At 48.4% G+C, this 27,884-nt stretch overlaps 1 protein-coding gene across 25 annotated transcripts in view; it reads right to left on the reverse strand.

The window, feature by feature from the left end:
- Positions 1 to 27,884, reverse strand: part of tenm3 (teneurin transmembrane protein 3) — a 4,148,867-nt gene that overhangs the window by 252,642 nt on the left and 3,868,341 nt on the right. For 24 of the 25 annotated variants that reach the window (XM_038805738.1, XM_038805732.1, XM_038805730.1 and 21 more), the window contains 2 exons: positions 16,995 to 17,233; positions 582 to 704 (listed from right to left, as the gene is read on the reverse strand). In XM_038805738.1, coding sequence (XP_038661666.1) covers positions 582 to 704; positions 16,995 to 17,233 — 362 coding nt within the window. The remainder of the gene's footprint in view (positions 1 to 581; positions 705 to 16,994; positions 17,234 to 27,884) is intronic. The other variant, XM_038805737.1, reaches the window with a different exon arrangement.

Here is a 27,884-nt window from a genome sequence, read left to right on the forward strand (position 1 = left end):
GCTGTGAAAAATGCTAGTCCTTTTTTTAAAGTTAGCTAGCTCCCCCCCCTATATTAACATCAAAGAAACTAACTCTGAATCTTAGGAAAGGTGAGGTGTTTCAACTTGCCACCTCTGCTATGAGAGTCAGAGTTGACGTCAAAGAAAGAGACTTTTGTCAAGCTGAATGAATTTGAGATGGGGACATCGGAAAAGATGTTCCGTGTGTCCTACACAGACAGGAAGAGTAACGAGGGAGTGTTGGAATTGATTGGGGAAAAGAGTAAATAAGTGCACCCCATCAACGAGAGAAAGATATAATACTTCAGTCACAGCACACTGTAGTCAAAGGCAGTTCTTGGAAGGGAAGATTGATAGGAGGTGAGAAAATGGATGATAGATGTAATGTGCTGGACACAGATGACACATTCTTGATACAGAATGTGGAAGGGTCGCACAATATGGACAACGGTAGAGATCCACAGAAGTCAATCTTCTGAGAAGATGATAATAACAAATGGACAAAGCTCCCCCTCTCAATGCAGACGGGATATCAGTTTTCATTCACATTATTCTTAATATTGACCCAGGTCATTGCTTACCACTATCTCCTGAAGTTGATGTCACTGCATTGGTTGGTGAGCTCTCTGTCTTCACTTTCCCATTTTCAAACATGTAATTTTCGACCTGCTGCAGCTGCCAGTTCAGGCCGAGTAGATGCATTGCTGATTAAAAAGAAAATGCATGTCAAAATGCAAAAAGGGCAAGGTTCAGGCAACATTGGGTTGGAAGAAATCAGAGTTGCGGGAGTGATACCTTTGTGAAATTTCTGCCCGGGATTTCAAACTCAGAACAAGTCCCCTCAGTAATAATAATAATAATCTTTATTATTGTCACAAGGGGCTGGTTTAGCTCACTCAGCTAAATCACTAGCTTTTAAAGCAGACAAAGGCAGGCCAGCAGCACGGTTCGATTCCCGTACCAGCCTCCCCGAACAGGTGCCGGAATGTGGCGACTAGGGGCTTTTCATAGTAACTTCATTGAAGCCTACTCATGACAATAGGCGATTTTCATTTTTCATTTCAAGTAGGCTTACATGAACACTGCAATGAATTTACCGTGAAAAGCCCCCAGTCGCCTGCTCGGGTTAAAGGAGGGAGAATTCAGTATGTCCAAATTATCTAATAGCACATCTTTAAGGACTTGTGGGAGGAAACGGGAGCACCCGGAGGAAACTGACGTACACATGGGGAGAATGTGCAGACTCCACACAGACAGTGGCCCAAGCCGGGAATGGAACCTGGGACCCGGGAGCTGTGAAGCAACAGTGCTAACCACTGTGCTACCGTGCTGCCCATAAGGTTTCTCCACGCCCAAAGTTTTTCCTTTCCACAATGGGTGGGAGACCTTCCTGAAACCCGTAGCCACAACACCCTTGTATGCCAGATACCAATCGTTCGTTATTGCTCTTCAAAAACAGACTTGATGACTACGCTGGGGGCTCAGAGGTTAGCGTAGCCCTGCGTGGTCAAAGACATAGCAAGGAAATACCCTCAGATTAACGCAAGGGCACCAAACTGGCAGTGCCAAGAGGTGGGGTCTGAAGGGGGTATGTCCAAGGACAGGGCCTAAAAGGAGACCCAAGGGGAGGACTCCAATGCTAGCGAACCTTGGGGATGGGTTGCTACCGGCAAACATTGTTCGGGGGAGTTCCCCAATGTCCATGAGGGTTGTGAGAACGGATCGTCCTTTAAAGAGAGAGTCCCGATCTTTGTGGAGCTGGGTGAGCTTTAGGCCACACCACTCACAATGAAGGCGCAAACTCTCCCCCACCTCTAAAAAATGGCAATGTTTGGGAAGATCATGATGGAAGACCTGCCTGCTCTCATTTTCAACGAGAAACACCTTGTTAGGTGTTAGAACCTAACGGTTAGAACTTGCAACTACCTTTTCTATTAACATTCCGCCTTCTGTCTTTTTACTCTGGGAAAAGCTGATTACTTATCACAAACAAGATTTAATTATTTCCACCTTGTGCGGTAATGATCTTGTGTATATGGATTTTAACTGACCTTGTTTGAACACACTGATCACTGGAAACAGAAGAAGAAGCAATGCAATCCCCAGCAAACCCTAAAATTGCACCCTCTTCCTTTTTAAGTGTGACTTACTCTGGCCAGCATGAAACTTTACTGAAGCAATAATTGACTGTATTAGAAAAGGAAGAAACGTACTTGAGTAAGTCCACAACTGCTGGTTAACCAAGAGTGAAAAGGCGTTGATTTCACAATGGTTCATATTGCCATTGTTTAATTGTTAAATCATTGGCAAAATCACAAGACTGGTTTGGGTTAAGCAAGCCAACAACCCATTTGATCAGATTCTCGCAGAATATCAACTCCTTCCCATGACAACAGCTCACTGTTTCTAAAATGAGTCCTGGGCTCAAATGCCCGTCCAGGCAACCCATTCCAGGCGCTGGTGTAAAGGCCACAATGTCTGCTCGAAGGTACTCTCGAGGATAGTGTTTCTCCTCTCGTTTTCTGAAAGGCAAATATCAGCCACCTTTTCCTCACTGCAACAAGCCAATTGCAAACATGTCTATGTTAAAGCAAAGGCACAAAAAAAAATCTCATTATATTTCTTGCTCTATATATGCACATTAAAAAAAACTATCTTGGGGAGGGTGGAAAAGAAGAAATGAATCAATGACATCCCATTGTCTGGAAGGAACAGGCAATGCGCAGACAGAGCAAAAACACCAAGTGGCTCATCGCCAAGTGATCTTCAGCCAAGTCATTTGCATGTTGATGACAGATAAACGCTGCACCTGATGAAAAGATTTAATATCAAGCACAAAAGGGTCAAATTAATTTAATGCTAAATGACACACTAGGCTGCTGATTTCTTCTTTTTTTCTTGTGCAATAGTCTGTGCGCATATTTGGAACTCATGAATAACAAACATACGGTTACAGGTTTACTTTCATGTTCCGTATTAAATCTGACAGGATTTCACACAAAGCACAACGTGTGGCTCATAAAGCTTTGAGCAAAGCAGGAAGCAAGGCTTTCAAAATACTCAGAATACTATAATCAAAACAAGAAATGAAGATGAAGCACACAGAAGGGAAGATGCATCGTCATGTTCACCCCTTCTGGGGTTTGTGTGTGATTATGCTCGCATAATTCTCCATAAATTAGCCTTTATCTCAAACCTCCTGCTGAGTTCATATGCTTCCTGACTGATAGCAAGTGAATTGTAGAGTAAGTTTTCAGACTATTATTGCATGTTGTGCTGTTTCCAATAACAGGGCCCTCACCCAAACTGACTGGAGTTTGAGCTGCAAATAAAGGGGTTTATTTGCTGCTCGCAGGGCTTTCTGGGTCTGTCTTAGAAGTACTGTCTTCAAAAAATGTGGCACAAGAGATTTCGAGTCCTTTTTTAAATTTATAAATCTTTACTTTACTCTTACTGCACCCTAAGGAAATTTAAACTCAGAGAAACACTGGAAATCTTTAAGCGAGCCCAGAGGATAAGAGGTAAAAGATGGAGATTAAGAGCTGTCAGTTCTGTCACTGTAATTGTTATTAATGCTGCATTATCAATTAGTGCAGTCAGGAATAACAGAAAAATCACTTGGCTTGCAAGGGAAAAAAGCTCTCTTAACCCAAGGCTTGGGCATTTACTAAGCTTCTAGTGTCCCAGGAGTATCATGGGCATTCAGTTACCCACTTCAGTTAATCAACATCATTCTCAAGCTCTGCCGCCTGCAACAAGTGGCAAGGTTCAAAAACCTATTCTGAGCCAGAAGCATCGAAGAGTTTTTACTATGGGGCGACTGTGCTCGCCAGATGTTTTATCTGGGTTTTTTTGTTCGCTTGATGTTCCATTCCAAATCTGCCTCCGCCTTCGCCAATCCCCACATCCCAGCACCTCGTCCTTCTTGAATTAAAGTTCCTTGTTGCTTGCTTCCTCATTCCAGGCATGAGGATTTATGGTACAGGCTTCAATATGGGCCGAATGGACACTGCACTTCCTCGTGTGGCTTCTGCGGATCCTGTTCCCTGCACAGATCCTGCCAGGGAGGAGTTCACAATCAAGCTTTGTTCTTCACACCGGCATGTGTGTGTGCATGTGGGGGGGGTCTTTGAACGTGCAACCCCGCAGGCAAAAGTAGCTTTAACATATAGACATAGGTATTGGCTGCCGTCAGTTCATGAACCTATCGCCCGCTGACTGAGGAGTTCGAACAAACAGGAACAAACCTCTGCAGCTTTATCTCTATGCACTCAAACAAACCAAAGTTCACAAAGGTGAAGTGATATCAGGAATAAGTTGAGGTAAATATTGGCATGGGCACAGGACAATTTACCTCAAGCACAGTAAAAGAGCCCCCATCACCTGACCACTGAGCAGTAATTGTTGGTATTTCTGTGCATGCCCTCCATTAGGCAGACCAAGTGAGACTGGCAGTGGCAATGTAAATTCTGATTGCAACGCACAAAGAGCAGACCACAGTAAGGCTGCATGCTGATCAGAGTCCCACAGGCACCAAGATGCAATAATCCACACTCAGTGCTGCAATCTCCCAGCAGTTCATAGTAAAAGTAAACAAAAAGAAATATAGACCTTACATACATCGTATCTTTCACAATCTCAAGATGTCCAGGGCACTCAAAGTTAATGCAGAACTTTTGAATTGCCGTCACATTTGGACAGTAGTGTTGCCAAGTGAACATATGAATTAGGAGCAGGAGTAGGCCATTCAGCCCCTTGAGATTGTTCCGCCATTTGCTAAGGTCTGATTGTGGCTTCATCTCCACTTTCCTGTCTGTCCCCAATAATCCTTTGACTCCCTTGTCAATCTAGAATCTATCTAACTCAGCCTTAAAAATACTCAACCAGCTTGCTTCCACCGCTCTCAGGAGGAGTGGAGGGAAATGCTGTCGTTTTCCTTAACTTTGCAAGCAGCTGCGGCACGGTGTCACAGTGGTTAGCACTGCTGCCTCACAGCTCCAGGGACCCGGGTCACTGTCTGTGTGGAGTTTGCTCTTTCTCCCCGTGCCTGCGTGGGCTTCCTCCGGGTGCTCTGGTTTCCTCCCACAGTCCAAAGATGTGCAGGTTAAGTGGATTGGCCGTGCTAAATTGCTCCTTAGTGTCCAAAAGGTTAGGTGGAGTTACTGGGTGACGGGGATAGGGTGGAGGCGTGGCCTTAATTAGGGTGCTCCCTCCAATAAATGGGTAATTTTAACTTTGGCAGCCTGTGACTAGTGGGGTGCCGTAGGGAGCGGTGCTTGGGCCCAAACTGCTTACAATATATATCAATGGTTTGGTCATTGGGGAAAATGTAATATTTCCAAATTCACAGATGACACAAAGCGAGGTGGGAACGTCGGTTGTGAGGAAAATGCAAAGCAGCTTCAATGGGGTTTGGGCCAACTGGTGAGTGGACAAGAACATAGCAGATGGAAACATCTGAGTTCATCAACTTTGGAAGGATTTCAAAATAAGGGGGAAGCCATTTAGGACTGAGATAAGGAGACATTTTTGCTCAGAGGGTTGTGAATCTTTGGAATTCTCTACCCCAGAGGGACTGTGGAAGCTCAGTCATTGAGTATGTTGAAAGCAGATTTGTAAATGTTATGAGGTTAGGGATATGGGGATAGTGTGGGGCAAAAATGCATTGAAGTGGATGATCAGCCATGATTGTATTGAATGACAGAGCAGGTTTGATGGATGAATGTCTACTCCTGCTCCTATGTTCCCATGTTCCTATGATAACACTGCGCTTCCAAGTCTCAGGATCACCAGATGAATGGGAACCCAACAGCAGCTAGTAGGCAGCTGGCCCACTGTTTTGGAATGCTCCTACAATGAGGTCTCCTGGATGATCTGCTCACTCCCAGCATAATGCACTGACACCTCAGCTTCTCAACTACCCACATGTACCAGCAGGTGTCCTTGCAACAAGTCCCATTCCCCAATCACCCCGGCTCATGTGCATTGGCTCCCAGTCAAGGAACATCTTGATTTTAAAATTTTCATCCTTGTTTTCAAATTCCTCCCTTCCCTACCACTGTAATCTCTCTCCAGCCTCACAAACCTCCATATGTCTGTGCTCCTCTGATTCTGACCTTATCAGCATCCTGATTTTAATTGCTCCACTGTTGGTGGCTGTACCTACAGCTGCTTCAAGCACCCAGCACTGAACTTCCTCCCCTACATCTCTGACACTCCTTTCCTTCCTTCAACCCACTCCTCTTAACTCTTTATCAGGCTTTAGCCATCTGCCCTAGTATCACCTTAAGTGGTTGAGTGATTTATAATGCTCCCATGAAGCACCTTGGGCTCTTTTATTGTACTGAACGGGCTATATAAATATCTCGTTGTTGGCACTTTTCTTCTGAGAACTACACACACAATTGGATGTGTGTGTAGTTCCACAAAGTGATTGTGGAAAAGGGGTGATAGCGAATTGCAAACCTGGTTTACATCCCTCCGGATTTTTTGTAAGTCGATAGACCTTGAGAGTGATTCTGAGCTTGAATAAAGGGCTTCAAAAACAAGAATCAAATTGATAGCCCGGTCGTGGAACTATTCTCCTGCCACAACCGACCACAGCAACAGTGTTCCTGTTGCCCTTCCAGAACCTTCAGTCATTACTGCAGTGCTGCAGCACAGCTCTAAGGAAATTCCCAGACAAATCGTTACGTGCTGCCACTTCAAAAATTTTCCGGGGCTTCCCGCCGGCGGGATCGTCCGGTCCCATCAAAGCTAACCCCTCCCCCCCGTCGTGACAGGTTCCCTGGTGGCGGAGGGGCAGTACACGCAAAAATGCCATGGACATCAGCAGGATCGGAAGGTCCCACCAGCGGCCAATGGCGGACTGCCTCCACAACCGGAAAATCCGCCCAATCTTTGAATGCTCCCAGAAAGAAATGGTATCAGTAATTAAAGGTAAAAAGTGACATAACACCGAGTTCTCAGGATGCAGAGTACTTTTCTCTCACTGGATTTCCTTACGCTTTTTTGTTTTCAAACCTACGGCCTATAGCATTTAATAATGACAGCAAAATCAGGAATACATTACTGAACGTTCCAATAGCTGGAACCTCATGGGAAGGTTCGATGAAGCAGTGGCTAAGGTTCACAAGGAGCGTGCCACATCATATTCCCCATGGGTTGCATCTTTGGGTGGGCGGGTGGAGATTGGTGAGGCAACAGAATTGACCAAATGAGTACCAGTACGATTTATTTTGCTGCACATTGTAATTACGGACAAAGGTGCCATTGCAGCGGAGGATGCACTCCTGACACATGACAGTGTCTCCTTAGAAATAATAATTGGTTTGATGTCTGGCGCTCACTTGTTAAAGGCAGGTTCAGCTGGGTCATGTTTCTGGGTAACAAAACGATGTTTTTATGCTAATGCCAAACCATTTTGCAAATGTCAAACATGGCATAAATGCCAGCAGATGAGGCACAGGAGATCTGCGAGGTAACTGTAGGTTGCGCTTGGCAGAGCAGTAAAGTGAACAGGTCCATTTAGCGGGAGAAAAATGATCAGTTGAGTACACTACTGTGGAGATAATGGATAGTGCAGATTGCAGATTATTGACACACTGTCGCTGCCAAACGTTAAATTACACCTCCCTGTATCACTCTCAAAATTGCAATTCTGAGCACAGTGAAAGACTTATGGTGTGTTCTGATGACCTATTTGCATGCCGGTTCCTTTAGGGATTGTGCGAGACCATCTCAGTTGCTTCAAGTTAAAGATTGTTTTGCAACCTGCAAGCAATGTTTAAAGAAATGTTTCCCAAGATGAATCTGACTGACCAGCTGAGTTGTGGTCCCTATAGGTGCTTTCGGTTAACAAGCACAGCACTGTCTTCTGATGTTTTGGCTGGCTGTAATAATCGAGCTCACTGAGGGTCCAATAATAATAATCTTTTATTGTCACAAGTATGAAGTTACTGTGAAAAGCCCCATGTCGCCACATTCTGGCGCCTGTTCGGGTAAGCCGGTATGGGAATTGAATTGCACTACAAACCAACTGTCTAGCCCACTGAGCTAAACCAGCCCATGCAGACCAGGCAGGGCTGATTTGAGTTAAGGTTAAGGCTCTATAATAGACCTTCAAGACCTTGGTCAATATGTGGGTTGGTAAAGGAATCAACAAAGCTTTGATTAAAATAAGGAGGTGTATAAAACTACTATGCTTTGGTACTGTGTCTTTAAATTTAGGGTAAAATGAAGGAGGGGTCATGTGAGGTGTTTGGAAATCTGCCTGGAAGTAAATCTGGGTAATTCAGTATTAGACATCAAAGGAAGGCACAGATTGTTTTACTGGGATGACAGACAGCATGTTTTGCAGGAGGCTCCGTCTCAATAAAGGGGTGGTGGGACACCAGTGTCATGTCCTCGCGGACTTGGCACCGTGTGGAAGAGGAGGATACTCGCTCTCGGCGGCCAGTAAGGTCACCGTAGCCTTGAACTTCTGCACCTCAGGATCATTCCAGGGCTCGAGCAGGGACTTGTGTGGCACCTCACAATCTACAGCCCACAAGTGCATCCGTGAGGTCATGGGTGCCCTGTTTACACGGGCAGCACTCTATAAACTTTGACATGATGGGCGGCATGTGGCGCAATGGTTAGCACTGGACCGCTTCGCTGAGGACCCAGGTTCAAATCACGGCTGTGTGGAGTTTGCACATTCTCCCCATGTCTGCGTGGGTTTCAGCCCCACAACCCAAAGATGTGCAGGTTAGGTGGATTGGCCATGCTAAATTGCCCCTTAATTGGGGAAAAAATAATTGGGTACTCTCAATTTAAAAAAAAAATTATGCCATATACCATCTCAACCACTTTATCAACTGCCCTGTTACTTTAAAGCACTGCTGTACATGCACACCAAGGTCCCCTGATCCTTGGTGCTTCCCAGGGTCCTGTCGTTCATGATGTATTCAATTGCCTGTTTGTCCTGATCATAGAATTTACAGTGCAGGAGGCCATTCAGCCCATCAAGTCTGCACCGGCTCTTGGAAAGAGCACACTACCCAAGCCCACACCTCCACCCTATCCCCATAACCCAGTAACCCCACCCAACACTAAGGGCAATTTTGGACACTAAGGGCAATTTAGCATGGCCAAGGCAGCACGGTGGCGCAGTGGGTTAGCCCTGCTGCCTCACGGCACCGAGGTCCCAGGTTCGATCCCGGCTCTGGGTCACTGTCCATGTGGAGTTTGCACATTCTCCCCGTGTTTGCGTGTGTTTCGCCCCCATAACCCAAAAGATGTGCAGGGTAGGTGGATTGGCCATGCTAAATTGCACCTTAATTGGAAAAAATAATTGGGCACTCCAAATTCTTTTAAATATGGAATAGCTTTAATAAAAATATATGTTTTTTTTAAATTATCCATCTCTCTGGGGATTGTAACACTTCCCACTCCAACTGGTACCCCTCCGAGTGGTAGCACTCACCCCTCTGATTTGGAACTTCCACTGTTTGAATCCTACTCAAGAGACTTGAACATATTATCAAGGTTGATATTTCAGTTCTGAGAAAGTGATGTACTGTCGGAGATGCTGGTTTTCTGCTCAGACTGAAACCGAGACCCCCCGTCTGCCCCCTCAGGTGAATATAAAAGCTCCCGTGGCACTGTTTCAAAGAAGAGCAGTGGAGTTCTTTCTCATATCCTGGCCAGTATTTGTGTTTCCCCCAACATCATAAGAACCCATTGGCTGGCCATGAATAATTTGTTCTTTGTGGGCTTGCTGTGTGCAAACTAGCGGCTGTATTTCCTGAATTACAAACTGTGGCTACGCTTCGGAAGCACATTGTTGGCTGCAAAGCGCTTCGGGAGAGCCTGAGGCGGGGAAAGACGCGACATAAACTAAAGTCCCAGGTTCGATTCCCAGCTGGGGTCACTGTCTGTGCGGAGTCTGCAGTTAGGTGGAATGGCCATGCTAAATTGCCCGTTTAGTGTCCAACAAGGTTAGGTGGGGTTACTAGATTATGGGGATAGAGTGGAGGTGTGGGCTTAGGTCGGCTGCTCTTTCCAAGGGCCAGTGCAGACTCGATGGTCCGAATGGCCCCCTTCTGTAAATTCTAGGATTATATGCTAAAGGTGCAGTCTGTTGCCGAGTCTAAATCTGGATCTGAGGTGGTGTATGATAAAAGGAGGGGTGGTTTGCATGTTTCTATTCACGCTAGTGATCATTAAAAAAATGGCAAAAAACATTCATAACCAATAATGATTAATGCCTTTACATCCTGAAACACAGAAATAGGCGTGGGTTTAGAATAGCACTAGGCTTTCTTGCTCGAGTTACCTCCTGGAGATTTTCCAAAAATCCTGATCCAAACTCAAACAAATGGCGATCTTGGATGTTCCTTACCCCCACCACTGTCAATCTTCCCCTTCAATACTTAATGCTCAGGGTTTTCACATTGCCACTTTGGTACTGGAGGGCACCCGATTTCTTTGGAACCTGTCCAAACCACGGGGCAGTGGGGGAGGGAGGGGGGCGTCGACAGTAACTGCAGTGTAAGAACTCAAAATTGCAAGTCTCACTTTGAAACAATCTCAGGGTGCAACAGGAGCACTTCTGGGAGTAGGAGGAGTGTTCAAAAGATTTTTAGAAAGATCACACACAAATTGGTTTCCAGTTGTTAAACCTGTGTTCTGAGTTCTTTTGATCATGTTCCAATAAAACGCACACATTTTGAAGAGAGGGGAGCAGAAACACCAAGGAGAGTTGGCCCAGGGCCAATGGTGCGCATTCAAATCAGCATCAGTTTCCCTGTCATCCCATCGGTGCAGCTCTTTGGCAACATTACAAAATTTGAATCCTTCGATACTAACAGAGAGATTTTGTCTCCCAGGCCTCAGTTAAAGATTCAGGCTAATATATAGCATCATAGAACCCCTACAGTACAGAATGAGGCCAGTTGGCCCAACGAGCCTCCACCGACCCTCGAAAGAGCACTCTATCCTAGGCCCACTCCCCCGCCCTAGCCCCGTAACCTCAGCTAACCTTTGGGCATACTCAGGGGAAATTTTAGCATGATCAATCCACCTATATTGCCGAATATGGACTGTGGGAGGAAACCGGAGCACCCGGAGGAAGCCCACACAGATACAGGGACTTGTGGCCAAACCCAGCTGAGATCACTGCCTAGCTGGCATGTAGGAGAGGAATTTGGTTTGGCATCAGACCACAACCAAGGACTTACAGGAAAAGGTCCCGGTATTCAGGTCAGTGGTAGGGGAATCCACAGGTGATTATGATGAAATGGGTGGGAACTGATAGGCAGTGGAGAGACAGCGGAAGACTGAGGTTTCCTTATGGGGCCTGCCTATGGTTCATACGTGCTGACTTCTTTTGAGGTACTAATGCTTTGAACAATTGAGCTTTGTTGCTGGGCAAATTGTCTTGCCAACATTGACCACACTTGCTTAACAAAGTTCATTAGCGAACGGCACAAAATTGACCCTGATGGTCTCTGGGAGCACAGAGTATCTTGAAGAAATTGTTCCAACAGGCAACTGATATCTAGTTATATAACATAGGTCCCAGCAATGATATTCAATCATTTCTATATCTTCCTGAGGGAAACTGGTTAGCGAACAAATGCTGAACCTGGTGCCCTGTTCTAAAGAAACAGCTGACCATTGTATCACAGCTGGGCCACTCGCTCAAGAGACGATACCCGACAGGTATTCAATCATGGGTCCTCATGCTGTTAATTCTGTCTAACCTCAACAGAAATTGCAGCTGATTTGGCTCAGACTCTGATAACCTTTTATCCAACATATATGACACACGGAGGAAATATTTAGGTTACCTAAATATGTCTAAAAACAGCAGGCGACCGAATTGAGACAGATGCTTGAGGAGTGCAAATTTCAGCCTCTTGGAGTCTCATTGATCAAACTGATCAGGTGCAGAGAGGCACCTAGTATAAAAGTAAAACACAAAGTCCTGATGCCTTTCTGTAGGGAGTCGGGCTACATGGTTCGACTGCACAACAATGAACTACTTCAGCACAAACAATGAGACTTCCGCCAAGGTTCAGTAATATTACTATTTTGCTTGACAACAAATCATTTATTTTCAAAATCAAACAAACCTCTTTCACTTTATACAATAACAGGCAACTTGGTTCAGTGACAACACTCTTATTTCCTCAAAGTTATATTTTTAATTTTCATTCCAGGAATTGAGTACCAGGATCAGTGCAATGCTAAACTGTGTCCTGCATTGCTGGAAGGCTGACATGAGAAGTTATACTAAAGCCCCATCGACCCTCTCAGATGAATATGAAAGATTCCATGGGCTCGATACTATGCAGAAGCAGTGACCCTGTCCCCACCTGCCAACTTAACAGACGGCCTCCATCCCACCTCTGCGTGGCTGATTTGCCCAAGTCGGCTGTTATGGCTGTCGGGCCAAGGGCGATGTTTCCCCCCCCACAGCTAGGAGGGAGCCCGCCAACGAGAGGTGCCAGCCAAATAAATGGCTGATAGGTCTCTTGTGCCAGCAATGCCACTGGGAGTGGTGGCTACTGCTCGGGCAACAGGCCAACCTCAATGCTGAGGAGCCTTGGAGCCAATTTAGAGGGTGGGTGCAGGTTTCACCAAGGCCAGCATGGCAGACCCCCAATGAGGGAGTTGGGGGAACAAGAGGACGGGGAGCCATGTGGGGCAGGGTGGTGGGGGTAGGGGGGGGGGGGGGGGGGGGGAGGGGGGTTGGGAGCCTGCAGGGTGCCCAACCAAGAGAGAACCCCAGTCACAATAAGGCCACAAGGTGAAACCTAGCAGCCTCGTCATGAGGCCTTTTCAACCCCACGGTGTCAGGTAGGCAACAGGCATAGCGCTGCTCCAATGGCACACCATTTTACACATTGGACCCCCCTGATTGCTTGTTCCAGGAAGACGATTGGGTTACATCCCACACTGCGTTAGCATTTAAAAAAAATAAATTTAGAGTACCAATTTTCCAATTAAGGAGCAATTTAGCATGGCCAATCCACCTAACCCACACATCTTTGGGTTGTGGGGGTGAAACCCACGCAGACACAGGGAGAATGTGCAAACTCTACATGAACAGTGACCCAGGGCCGGGATTCGAACCCGGGTCCTCAGCGCCACAGTCCCAGTGCTATCCACTGCGCCACATGCCGCCCCAAGCATTTTAGGGGTACGAATGGTGTCCTGCCCAACATTTACTCTCCATCAAAACAGGTTAGTTAGTCACGGCACATTATTGTTTGTGGGATCTTGCATTACGCAGATTGGGTACCATATTAGCCAACAGAGCAACAGTAACTGCACTTCACATGTAGTTTTCTGACTGAGCTTAGAAAAGATGCTGTATGAATGCACAATTTTTCCTTTCGAGATAAAATGTTTCCTGAAGTCGGTGTGTATTTATAAATAGCACTTCAAAATAAAATTGAAAGGATATAAAATTCACTCAACTAGTGTAAGGCAAAAAGTGCCCAGTTATTGGTGTCAATGTGTTGCCACTGTTGCTGACAGGAGGAATGGGGAATTCAATATCTGGAGTCCCTTAGGGGTCACCTTTTCTCCCAGGTCTGGAGGCTCATTATTGACAAGTATGCATGGATCCTTACCCATTAGACGTCTAGGAGTGAGAGGATTTAAACTGCACCTCTTATCACTGAAGACCCATTGAGATTCCAGGTTTGACAGACATACAGACAAACCAGGCCTCTGGTAAAGCAAATTTAAGATACCAAAGCCATCAAGATCATGGAACTTATTCTATTTAGCGTTCCACGGGTAACATCGAATTCAAACTTTGTCAAACGACAGGAAAGCATGGTTGCTCAGCAGTCAACTAAAGCACTGTTAAGCTTTAAGGGTGCCAACGAGAGCAGACCACGGGGGCTGGGAGTATCCTCAGAACAGCTCCCGCTCTGTCACTGTTATCTTCTCCAGAAGTGTGGCAAACGCTCTCCCCCCCCCCAAACAATGCAAAGCATTTGTCTCCCAGAGAGAGAAACCCCTGTGAAACCTTCACGTTCTCTGGATATTAAAACTGCCAAGGTTTTTGTTTCAAGCTGAATTCTCAGATCAGGATTCATTTGCTTATAGTTCTGTTACATTGTGGCCTCTGACCTTTGATGAGGACTGTCAGTACCAGCAAAGCCAAATGAGGAAAGGTGGTGGTTGGGAGTGGTGAGACCTTGGTGAGAATGCACATCTCTTACTAATGATGAGAAACCATGGACTCTAACAAACTGTGATCAGCTGCAGCATGTATTCAGCCAGGGAACGTCTGCCACTCTTTGGGCGACTTGGGGCAGCTATTGTAACCCACTTAAAAATGCAATGTCCATCCGAGCTTTCAAATCACTTGTGCCAGACACCTACAAACAAGTATAAATGTGAAATGTGAAATCAAGACTTTCAGTGCACGTAAAAATGCTGAGAGCATAATTTGATGAAAAGCAGGGCCGTCCTGCCAATGGCTAACATTCAACCCTTAACCAAAATCATCAAACGGGGCTGAATCGGTGACTTATCTCAAAGCTGTTTGCTCATGTAACAGCAACAATGCTTTGGGAGTATTTTTACAATGTTAACTAAGTAAATTAATTCTTTGCTGTTCCTTCAGTTTTTTACACAAACTTGAGATATAAAATCTGGTTTCACAGCTGGTTTGTCAGCCAAATCGCATGGTAATGACTTGCAAAATCTCTTTCCACTGGCAGCAGGACAGCATCTGTGACAATGGGAAAGAACTGATTTTTCTATTTCACATGTATTATTTCACACTCGAGCTGGCAGACTGGATCCATAGTCATGGAATTCTGGCACCATTTTCCTCTTAAATAACTTCTTGTAACTGAACTAAATCTTGGAATTTGTGTCCAAGGCACTGCATTCAGGTCACAATAAGCAACTGGAATCGAATGCGACCTCTCAACAGGGGGTGGGTGCCAAGGGGCTGTGAGGTGGGTTGGAAAGTGAGGCTAGAATATAAAGTGGGAACATTGCAGGAGCGTGCAAAGACACAAGTAAGCATTACCGCTCAAATACCTGTTCCTCGGTTCTGAAAGTGCTGACTAATCCTGCATTGAGATCCACGGGAGCCAACTGTTCCCTGATACCTCACCCAAGTGGCCATTTCGTAAAATCATAGAATCCCCACAGTGCAGACGGAGGCCATTCAGCCCATCGAGTCTGCACTGACCTTCCGAAAGTGCATCCCATACAGTCCCCATTCCCAGGCCCTATCACCGTCTAACCTTTGGACACTAAGGGGCAATTTAGCATGGCCAATCCATCTAGCCTGCACATCTTTGGACTGTGGGAAGAAACCGGAGGACCCGGAGTAAACCCACGCAGACACTGGGAGAACGTGTAAACTCCGCAAAGTCAGTCACCCAAGGCTGGAATTGAACTCGGGTCTCTGGCACTGTGGGACAGCAGTGCTAACCACTGTGCCACCATGTTGCCCATGCTTGCATCTGTGGCGATCATTAATTAAGCCTGATCAGTTCTCCACTGGATGACTGCGCTTGAACATAGGCCACTGGCCAGCAACCAGGAGCAAGAACCTTGACTTGTTTTGGTGAACCCTCATCCAGAACAGGGAGGTCAATTGTTATTTCGTTTTTTTCTGTTTGATAAATATTTTTAGTAGCTTTTTCAAATTGTTTTACATAATTTACATTACACACATTCAACTAACATTTAACGATCCCTCCCTCAACCCGACAACGATTCATCAACTAACTACCCTCCCTTTTAGCTGCTGACTGAGGCTAATTCCTTAAAGTGAGATATGAATGGACGCCATCTCTTGTGAAACCTTCTCTAGGCTCAAACTCCATTAAGTCTCCCATCCATCTGAGGCACAGGGTGGAGTAACTGACCTCCACCCCAATAGGATCCACCTCGTTGGGGTGAAGACTAAGACATCTGCCCACACAACTATCTGGAGCTCCAGCAACACCAATACCCCAAATATGGCCCCCAAGGGACTGGGTTCAAGCTTCAACTGTAACCCTGTCAACGTGGTGCTATGGAAGGTGCCCAGAATCTCCTCAGTTTTAGGCACAACCAGAACATGTGCACATTATTAGCCAGCCCCATCCCGCACCTTTCACAAATGTCTTCAACCCCTTCGAACAGGTGGCTCATTCTCGACCTCATCAAATGTCTTCTGTGAACTACCTTCAACTGTATTAGTGCCAACCTCGCACACGAGGTCAATGCATTTACCCTCCCTAAAAGTTTGCACCATAGCCATTCCTCCAAAATAGGGAGGTCAATCGTTGCTCTGTTACTGTGTAAATTGTAAAGGGAGCACAGCATTATCCTTTAAAATGCACATAGTTAAAACTTACACACACGGATTGGGTTAGAAGTGCAAGTATACATCCATCATTTCCACTACAAACAGTATTTTCTTTAAAAATGTACAACAATCACAACAATAAATACATTTTGATCTGTCCATGATTTATTTATTTTCCTATTCTCGTCGGGATTAGTACTGCAGCTTGAATTTATTTTGATGTAAAATTCCAAATTCTTCTAAGAGACAGAGAGAGAGAGAGGGAGAGTGATCGAAAACCTGTTTCATTCCGGGATTGAATAATGAACTACATTGGGAGCCTTTTGTGTTTCCCAAGGTAACTTTTTCATGGCCTTTCCGATCGAGTTGATATACGTTCATCAACTCTGTAAGTGACTGGGTCATGCACTAAAAAACAAATCTTCAAATATCAGCAAAGCTCAGGAGGGGACCCATCAAAATGAAACAGCAGCAGAGAACGCTCACCCCAATGGGGAGGCTTCCATCAGGGTCTCTACCGTCAGATATTTTCGAAATACAACAACAACTTATCCAAAATTAGAGTGACCTTTAGACATAAGTAACGCCATAAATCATACAGGAATCTTGCGTGCTTCCTGCAGAGACAATAGAAAAACACAACCGTGCTAATGATGTGCAGCTAGGCACCTACCTATAAAATAAGACAGCAGTACTGCCAGTATGACTGACACACCAACTGCACATAGAGCCGTGCACTTCCAACTGCAGTACTTGGACGATTTCTTGAACTTAAAAGCACTTCTGGAAAGAGTGTTCCGAGGCAGTGGGCGTGGAGGCGGCGAATAGACGGCACTTGAGGCCATGGTGTAACCAGGCGAGGCTGTGCTGAATAATGGCGTTGTTCCCGTTCCGGTTTTGAAGAGGAAATGCCTGAAAAGCAAGAGTGGAGAAGAATTGTGAAGATACGCGAGCAAGCCCCGGCGGACACAAGAACCAACACGATGCTTGATGACAAGAGTGCACAAACGCCAGGGTTTCTCACAGTTGGGTCGCACATACAAACATGCCGAAGTGCAGGAGAGAGACATGGCGGCTTAAGATGGCTGAAGGACATGGCAATGGCATCGGGGAGAAAAAAAACGCACTCCAGGTTTATAGGGGCGTTGACACAAAAACACCAAATGATTGATTCCACAGACTGAAATACTCCTCAAGGCAACTCCTACCCTGAGTTAAAGGAAATATTTACTCAACATATTAAGTCTTCTTGCTTAATGAGGAGGTTAGGAAAAGCAGTACTACATTACCAGGGACTGAACGCTTTGGCTGTTTTAAGTGCCTTAACCATCTATTTTACCTCTACACTATAGTGCTAAGTAATTGTTTAACTGCTTATATTCTGAAGGGATTTGAAAATAAATTCTGCCAGGCTTGGATTTTATTGAAAAAGTCAAACCAGTGTTCAAATGAGATAGATTTAAAAAAAATGTATTTTTCAGAAATGATTGCCCTGTTTACTTGAATGAACTCTTGCATTCTGGCATTCCAAAATGTTTAGGGCTTAATCTGCAAAGTGAAGTTCAATCCAGAGTGAAACCCCTCAGTTTGACATTAAAAAGATGCACCTTGGACTTCCGGTTGCGGCTATGACCAGCTAAGTCGCACGTTTGGCTGCTCCTGCTACAAAGGTGTTTTCGGGCCGATTGGAGGGCCCCAACGGCGCTGTAAGGACAAATCCCGGTGGGGGAAGGCTCCCTGAAGAGAACCAGACCAACTTTATGGTCGGTACCCGGAGTGGGGTGGTAAAGAAAGCAACAGCAGCTCCCAAAAAAAAGCGGGGGAAGAAGACCAAAATGGCGGCCGGTGGAGCACCCGAGGAATGGAGGAAATGGGCGGAGGAGCAGCAGGCCGCTCTCCTGCGCTTCTTTACGGAGCTGAAAATGGAGCTCTTGGAGTCAATGAATGCGACGACCACCAGGCTGATGGGAGCCCAGGCGACCCAAGAGGCGTCGATTCGGGAGCTGCAACAGGAGATGACTGTGAGGGAGGAGGAGGCCACGGTCCTCGTGGGAAAGGTAGAGGTGCACGAGGCACTCCACCTGAAATGGCAGAGCCGTTTTGAGGAGCTGGATACCCGAATGAGGCGGAAGAACCTGAGGATCTTGGGCCTGGCAGAAGGCCTGGAGGGGTCAGACCTCCCGGGATATGTAGCAGAAATGCTGAGCTCCCTGATGGGGGCAGGGGCCGTCCCTTCGCCCCTGGAGCTGGAAGAGGCCTACAGGGTCATGGCTAGGAGGCCAAGAGCAAATGAGCCCCCGAGGGCGGTGCTGGTGCGGTTCCAGCGACTCAGCGACCGTGAGAGAGTGCTGGAGTGGGCCAAGAGGGAAAGGAGCAGTAAGTGGGAGAATTCGACGGTGAGGGTCTACCAGGACTGGAGTGCGGAGGTGGCAAAGCGGCGGGCCCGGTACAACCGGACGAAGGCGGTGCTACATGCAAAACGGATCAGGTTCGGAATGCTGCAGCCAGCGCGCTTGTGGGTCACCTACAGGAACCAACACCACTATTTTGAGTCCCCAGAGGAGGCGTGGGCCTTTGTACAGGAAGAGAAACTGGACTCGAATTAGACCCAGGGGATACTTGGCGGCCGTAGCCGCTCGGGTACTTTCAGCTGAATTCTTTGTTTGGATTTTGAACTCTTGCTGTGGTTTTTCTTCTGATGTTTTTTCCCCCTTTGCCAACTTCCCTTAGTTATTGTTATTGCGGTTATTCAGGGTTATTTATGGTTATTTATGCTGTTTGGTAGAGGGCGACTGTTAAGTACATTGTTATTTGTTATTTATCTGTTATTTATAATGTTAAGTTGGGGAGGTGGGACGGGGGGGGAGAGCAGATCGGGGATATGGGCTCCTAGGGGGGGTTCTTTTACAGGCATGGACGGGGACGGGGGTGGAACTGAAGATGGCGGGGTGGGGTGTGGCAGGGCGAAAGCGGGGGCTTTCCTCTGTTTTCCCGCGCGCGGGGCAGAGGAGGGGGGGAGGGGAGGAGTGCGGGGCGTGGCTAGCAATGGCGACCTTTCCCGCGCTGGAGCGGGGCCAGGGAGGAGTGGCAAGGGGGGGGGGGGCCCCCCCCCCCGAGCCGGGGGGAGTCGGAGTGGGGCAGGAGCAGCCGGGTCAGCGTGAACCAGCTGACTTACGGGAGTACGATGGAGGGTACATCGCGGCTAGGAGGGGTCCTAGCCTGGGGGGGGGGGAGGGGGGTTAGGGAGGGACACCGGGTTGCTGCTGAAAAGACCAGAAACGGGAAGTGGAGGACTGGAGAGGTGGGGGGAGGGGGACATCGCCATGGGGAGCGGGTCAGAAGGGGAGGGTCGACCCGGGGCGAGCAGGGAACAGGACATGGCTAATCGGCAGGGGAAGGGGGCGGGTCGTCCCGCGACCCGGCTGATCACTTGGAACGTGAGGGGGTTGAATGGGCCGGTCAAGAGATCAAGGGTATTCTCACACCTGAAGGGACTGAAGGCTGATGTAGCAATGTTACAGGAGACCCATTTGAAGGTAGTGGACCAGGTTCGCCTGAGAAGGGGGTGGGTGGGACAGGTGTTCCACTCTGGATTGGACGCAAAGAACCGGGGGGGTGGCGATTCTGGTGGGAAAGAGGGTGTCGTTCGTGGCGGAGGAGGTGGTGGCGGATAAGGAGGGTAGGTATGTGATGGTGAAGGGTAAGCTGCAGGGGGAGAAAGTGGTGATGGTCAACGTATATGCCCCGAACTGGGATGACGCGGGTTTTATGAGGCGCCTATTGGGCCTCATTCCGGGACTGGAGGCAGGGGGCTTGATCATGGGGGGGGACTTTAATACAGTGCTGGACCCCGGGCTAGACAGATCGAGCGCAAGGACCAATAGGAGGCCGGCAGCGGCAGAAGTGCTGAGGGGGTACATGGAGCAGATGGGAGGAGTAGACCCATGGAGGTTTGGTAGGCCGAGGGCGAGGGAGTATTCCTTTTTCTCCCACGTCCATAGAGTGTACTCCAGAATCGATTTCTTCGTGTTGAGCAGGGGGCTGATCCCGAGGGTACGGGAAGCTGAGTACTCGGCCATTGCGATCTCTGATCATGCACCGCATTGGGTGGATGTGGAAATGGGGAAGGCGCGGGACCAGCGCCCGCTGTGGCGGCTGGATGTGGGGCTGTTAGCGGACGACGAGGTGTGTAAAAGGGTCCGGAAGAGCATTGAGAGCTATCTGGACTTGAATGACACGGGTGAGGTGCAGGTGGGGATGGTCTGGGAGGCCCTGAAGGCAGTGATCAGGGGAGAGCTGATCTCCATAAGGGCGCATAGAGAAAGAAAGGAGAGGCAGGAGAGGGAGAGGCTGGTGGGGGAGCTATTGGAAGTGGATAGGAGATACGCGGAGGCACCAGAGGAGGGGCTGCTGGAAGAACGGCGCAGCCTGCAGGTCAAGTTCGACCTGCTGACCACCAGGAAGGCAGAGACGCAGTGGAGAAGGGCACAGGGCGCGGTCTATGAGTATGGGGAAAAGGCGAGCAGGATGCTGGCACACCAGCTTCGCAAACGAGATGCGGCTAGGGAGATTGGGGGAGTGAAGGAGAGGGGCGGGAAGGTAGTGCAGAAGGGGCAAGAAGTGAACGGGGTCTTCAGGGATTTTTACAAGGAGTTGTATCGGTCTGAGCCGCCGACGAGGAGAGGGGGAATGGAGGACTTCCTAAACAAATTGAGGTTCCCAAGGGTCCAGGAGGGGCTGGTAGAAGGGCTGGGGGCGCCAATAGGGCTAGAGGAGCTAGTCAAGGGAATAGGTCAGATGCAAGCGGGGAAGGCGCCGGGGCCAGATGGGTTCCCGGTGGAATTCTATAAGAAAAATGTGGACTTGGTGGGACCGGTACTGGTACGAGCCTTTAATGAGGCGCGAGAGGGGGGGGTTCTGCCCCCGACAATGTCGCAGGCTCTGATCTCCCTGATATTGAAGCGGGATAAAGACCCCGTGCAGTGCGGGTCCTACAGGCCTATCTCGCTTTTGAACGTGGATGCCAAGTTGCTGGCAAAGATCCTGGCAGCTAGAATAGAGGATTGTGTGCCAGGGGTAATCCATGAGGACCAGACGGGGTTCGTGAAGGGGCGGCAGCTCAACACGAACGTGCGGAGATTGCTGAATGTAATTATGATGCCGGCAGTGGAGGGGGAGGCTGAGATAGTGGTAGCGCTGGACGCGGAGAAGGCATTCGATAGGGTGGAGTGGGAGTACCTGTGGGAGACGTTGAAACGGTTTGGGTTTGGGGAAGGGTTTATTAAGTGGGTGAAGTTGCTCTACTCGGCCCCGACGGCGAGTGTAGTGACAAACGGGAGGAGGTCGGAGTATTTCGGGCTCCACCGAGGGACCAGGCAGGGATGTCCCCTATCCCCCCTACTTTTCGCACTGGCGATTGAACCGTTGGCGATGGCACTGAGGGGTTCAGGGGGGTGGAGAGGACTGACTAGGGGAGGGGAGGAACATAGAGTATCGCTGTATGCGGATGATCTACTGCTGTACGTGGCAGACCCAGAAGGGGGAATGCCGGAGATAATGGAACTATTAGCAGAGTTTGGGGACTTTTCGGGGTACAAATTAAATTTGGGCAAAAGCGAGGTTTTTGTGATACACCCGGGGGACCAGGGAGAGGGTATTGGGAGACTCCCCTTCAAGCGAGCAGGAAAGAGCTTTAGGTACTTAGGGGTGCAGGTGGCAAGGAACTGGGGGACCCTCCACAAGTTGAACTTTTCCAGGCTGGTGGAACAGATGGAGGAGGAGTTTAAGAGGTGGGACATGGTACCGTTGTCGCTGGCGGGGAGGGTGCAGTCAATCAAAATGACGGTCCTCCCAAGGTTCTTGTTTTTATTTCAGTGCTTGCCCATCTTCCTCCCTAGGGCCTTCTTCAAAAAGGTGACGAGTAGCATCATGAGCTACGTGTGGGCGCATGGCACCCCAAGGGTGAGGAGGGTCTTTTTGGAGCGGAGTAGGGACAGTGGAGGGCTGGCACTGCCCAATCTCTCGGGGTACTACTGGGCGGCAAATGTGTCAATGGTGCGCAAGTGGATGATGGAAGGGGAGGGGGCAGCTTGGAAACGAATGGAGAGGGCGTCCTGTGGCAACACAAGCCTGGGGGCCCTAGTAACGGCACCATGGCCGCTCCCCCCCACGAGGTACACCACGAGCCCGGTGGTGGCGGCCACCCTCAAGATATGGGGGCAGTGGAGGCGACATAGGGGTGAAATGGGAGGTCTGTTGGCGGCGCCAATAAGAGGGAACCATAGATTCATCCCGGGGAACATCGACGGGGGATTTCAGAGCTGGTACAGGGTGGGCATACGGCAGCTGAAGGACCTGTTTATAGAGGGGAGGTTTGCGAGCCTGGGAGGGCTGGAGGAGAAGTTTGAGCTCCCCCCGGGAAACATGTTCAGATATTTACAAGTGAAGGCATTTGCTAGGCGGCAGGTGGAGGGGTTTCCCCTGCTCCCCAGTAAGGGGGCGAGTGATAGGGTGCTCTCGGGGGTCTGGGTCGGAGGGGGGAAGATATCAGACATCTACAAGATAATGCAGGAGGCGGAAGCAGCATCGGGGGAGGAGCTGAAAGCCAAGTGGGAAGGGGAGCTGGGAGAGCAGATAGAAGACGGGACGTGGGCGGATGCACTGGAGAAGGTCAACTCTTCCTCCTCGTGTGCGAGACTGAGCCTCATTCAATTTAAGGTGCTGCATAGAGCTCACATGACGGGGACAAGGATGAGCCGGTTCTTTGGGGGTGAGGACAGGTGTGTCAGATGTCTGGGAAGCCCAGCGAACCATGTGCATATGTTCTGGGCATGTCCGGTGCTGGAAGGGTTCTGGAAGGGGGTGGCAAGGACGGTGTCGAAGGTGGTGGGGTCCAGGGTCAAACCAGGATGGGGGCTTGCGATCTTTGGGGTCGGGGTAGAACCGGGGGTACAGGAGGCTAGGGAGGCCGGAATACTGGCCTTTGCGTCCCTAGTGGCTCGACGAAGGATATTAATTCAATGGAAGGACGCGAGGCCTCCAAGCGTTGAAACTTGGATTAACGATATGGCTAGCTATATTCAGCTAGAAAGGATCAAATTTGCCCTGAGAGGGTCGGTACAGGGATTCGCCAGGCGGGTGGCAACCTTTCCTTGACTTTTTAGATCAGAGATAGACGTTCGGGGTCGTGGCAGCAGCAACCCGGGGGGGGGGGGAGGGAGGGGGGGGAGGGGAGGGGAGGGGGGGGGGGAGGGGAGGGGGGGGGGGGGGCAGCAAGGGTCGTGGGGGGACACGCACGACTGTAACGCGGGCAAGCCTGCTCGCTGCTCATGTCTGAAACTGTAGGCTGCCTTGGTTGTTAAGGTTGCCGGGGGGGGGGGGGGGGGGGGGGGGGGGGGGGGACTGGTGCGCGCGATGAGGGCGGGCGAGGGAGGGACATTTGCCTAGAGGGATTGTGTTGTAAATAATTTAAAAATTAGTAGGGGTAAATGTCTGTATGGAAAAACTCTTTCAATAAAAATTATTTAAAAAAAAAAAAAAGATGCACCTTGAAAGGGTTCGATGTCATCCACAATAGGACTGAGGTAAAGGGGCCACCAGGTCCTGTCCTGCAGATGTGCTTCCAGCTGAGACAAGCGCCCTTTCAGTCAGTTTAAAATCAAAAGCGAGCTTCAAGACAATGCCAACATTTCTTTCAGTAGCCGAGGGCAGTGGAATGCAATTCCTGCAGGCCTGGTTCGGGAGGCAGGTCAGTCTTTTCACACTGAATCTTGCAGCATTGTTAAATGATATTCAGCAGTTGAGTATATTTCAGCCCGCTCGAAATGAGTCACCCGCTGAAGATTGCTCAGGTTGGAATGTTTTAGCGGGAAGAGGATTCAAACTAACAAGCTGATTGAAAACCCAATATTAACCCAGTGATCCGCGCACACTCTTGGTTACTGTCCACTCTTGCAGCTGCTATACACATCAGAACTTGTTTTGCTTAAAACTCTGTCCTGCCCAAATTCACATGCTGTTCTTCATCAGCATTTCCTGTGCCAATTAACTTTTACGGCTCTGTATCCGTCACATAGGAAAATAGGAGGTTGGGGAAGGGTAGCCCATTCAGCCCTTTGAGCCCATTCCATCACCCAATAATGGCTGATCTGGTGGTGGTCTCAACTTCATTTTGAAACCAGCCCTCCCCATAAAGCTAGACTTCCTTGTCTATCAAGGATCTACGTAAACCTTGCCTTGAATAAATTCCATAGCTCAGTCTTGACTGCTTCCTGGGCAAGTGAGTTAAACATATTAATGATCCTCTGAGAGAAAAGATGCCGTCTCATCTCTCTGTGCTAAATGGTGGACGACTTATTCTTAAACCATGTCCCCTGGTTCTAGTCTCTCCCACATCCTCTCAGTATCCTCCCAGTACAACTATAAACTCTCCAATTATTTTCTTTTCCAATTCAGGGGCAATTTAGCATGGCCAGTCCATCTAACCTGCACATCTTTTGGGTTGTGGGGGCGAAACCCACGCAGACACGGGGGAGAAAGTGCAAACTCTACACGGACAGTGACCCAGGGCCGGAATTCGGACCCGGGTTCTCAGCGCCATAAGCAGCAATGTTAACCACTGCGCCACCATGCTGCCCTGCAGAGGAAATCTTTAACGAGTGAACCATGCACAAACCTCATGTCCCAAAATGTTTTGGATGATGCTAAACTACACTGTGATTCATTCATGGATGTTTCTTCATCACTCTTTCCTTCCTTCCTCTTGTGAATATATAAACTGACCGCAGTGTTGAACAAATGTGTCCGGGTCAATCCTTTATCCCTTTCTGTGTTCAGGTATTTCAGCCAGGTAGCAGTGGGAGCACTTCAATCAATCTCTTGGCTCATACAGGTTAGGAAACAGGAGTAGAAAGTGTGAATGTTGGGTGAGGTTGAGATTGAACTCAGGTGCAATGTCTCCACCAACAAATATTCTGTCAGAACTCACTGCTTTAGTCCAGAATTCAACACCCCAAATAGAATGAACGGCCATTTGACCCAACAGGTCTATGCTGTTCTTTGCTCCACTTGAACCTCTTCCCACCTTAAGATATTTAATTAGAGCAGTGGTTTAGCTCAGTTCGCTACACAGCCAGTTTGTGATGCGGAGCCAAGTCAACAGCGCGGGTTCAATTCCCGTCCAGGCTCATGAAGGCCTTCTCAACCTTGCCCCACCTTGCCCTGAGATGCGGTGATCCTCAGATTAAATCACCACCAGTCAGCTCTCTCCCTCAAAGGTCAATGGTCATCTGGGACTATGGCGACTTTACCATTTTATTAAAAATGCTGAAGAAGTACTGGAGAAGATGCAAACAAGATTTATAAGAATGATACAAGAACTGAGAGATCATAACTAATGGGAAAGACTGAACAGACTGGGGCACGTTTCTCTAGAAAAGAGGAGGCTGAGAGATAACTTGATAGGGGTTTAACTGGGCAAAGCAAGGGAAGATAGCTGTACTTCTTGGGGAATCCAAAACTAGGGACCATAAATATGATAGTCACTAATACACCCAATAGTGAATTCAGTTTTGGTTAGAATGTGGATCTTGCTGGCTGCATGGTGGTGCAGTGGTTAGTACTACTATCTCATGGCACCGAGGATCTGGGTTCAATCCTGGCCCCAGGTCACTGTCCCTGTGGAGTTTGCACATTCTCTCCGTGTCTGTGTGAGTCTCACCCCCACAAACCCAAAATGTGCAGGGTAGGCAGATCGACCATGTTAAATGGCCCCCTAACTGGAAAAATAAAATTGGGTACTCTAAATTTATATTAAAAAAGAATGTGCACTGGATAGCACTGTTGTCTCACGGCGCCGAGCCTCCAGGTTCGATCCTGGCTCTGGATCACTGTCTGTGTCACATTCTCCCCTTGTTTGCGTGGGTTTCGCCCCCACAACCCAAAGATGTGCAGGATAGGTGGACTGGCCACGCAAAATTGTCCCTTAATTGGAAAAAATTAATTGAATACTCAAAATTTATTTTAAAAAAGAATGTGGATCTTGCTACCATATAGAGTAGTTGAAGTGAATATCATCAATGCACTTAAAGAGAAGATTGATAAGTAGATGAGGGAGAAAGGAAAAAAAGGATGTGTTGGTTGAGTGAGATGAATTAAGGTGAGAAGAGGGTCATGTGGAGCAAGTAACAGCATAGATCTATTGGGTTAAATGGCTGTTCATTCTACTTGTGTGTAAAGTCTCTCCCCCAATGCAGTGACAATCTCTCTTCCAAGGAGCTATTTCATCCTTTTGATATGCAGGTTAGTGTTATCTCACTGATAAGAATACCTGTCTAACCTCCATTCAAGAAGTCTTGTCATTAACCATAAACAATCACATTATGTATGCTAAAGCAGATGTCCGGTGATGACAGCAGGAGGCAGCCGCACGTTGGCGGGCTCCCGCTTGGGAATAGAAATTTTGAGGTTTTAATGCCCGGTCCCAGGGACAACGGAGGCTGAAAAAGCTGTAAGATGGCATAGGGAGGAGAAATGTCCAAGCATGGGGAAAAAAACGGCCGTGAAAAAGGGAGTTAATGAAAGTCCGCCGGTGAGTGGAAAAGTCAGCACAGGAACTGTAAGAAAAGCTGATGGAGGAGGCGATTGCCCTGGTGAGGGCGGCAGTATCAAGCGCAGCGGTAGAGGTGCGGGAGCAAGGTGAGACACTGAAGGAAGTGGAAGAGGCATTATCGCAGCACAGTGATCAACTCACCTCGATAGGGAAGGAGTTGCGGAAAGTGACAGAGACCAACAAGGGTCTGCGAGCCAAAATGGAAGACCTGGAAAACAGATCCAGGTGGCAGAATCTGAGGATCATGGGTCTGCCCGAAGGGGTGGAAGGCCCGAGGCCAACGGAGTATTTTGCCACGTTGTTGGCGGAGCTATTGGGGGAGGGGGACGTTCCCTCTCGATACGAACTGGATTGGGCTCATCGGTCGTGGAAGCCTATACCAGAGACGAGCGAGCTGCCAAGAGTAGTAACCATGTGTTTCCGTAGGTACAGCGTGAAGGAGAAGGTCCTGTGCTGGGCAAAGCAGAAGCGGGTGGTGCAGTGCGCTGGAGCTGGTATACGCATATAACAGGACTTTACGGTGGAGCTGGCGAGGAGGCGGGCTGCCTTCAGCCAGGTGAAGAAGGCACTGTTCATCAGCAAGGTGCAGTGCAGCATAGTACATCCAATCCTTGAGGGTGAGGGTGACCTACAAATCCAAGGACTTTTATTTTGGGGCGGCGGAGGAGTTTGCGAAGGCACTCGGGGTTGTGTACCTGCATCGATGTAGCCGAATGTAACTTTATTTTTCCAGTGCGTGTTGGTGTATGTACTAAATGAGTCGACGCTGTATATTTGGACAGGGGAAGAGTTGGGACTTTCACTTGCAATGATGGTTCTTTGGGGCTTGGGTGTGTATGTGGGGGTTGTGTGCTAAAGGGGATTTCTTGGTTTTACTGGGACCGGGCAAGGGGGAAGGAGACCCGGGCGGGGGCCTCCAGGCTGGCCAGTTTAAGCCGGCCAGTGAACGGGAGT

The sequence above is a fragment of the Scyliorhinus canicula genome, chromosome 8 (genome assembly GCF_902713615.1).
Source record: "Scyliorhinus canicula chromosome 8, sScyCan1.1, whole genome shotgun sequence".
Lineage (NCBI taxonomy): Eukaryota > Metazoa > Chordata > Chondrichthyes > Carcharhiniformes > Scyliorhinidae > Scyliorhinus > Scyliorhinus canicula.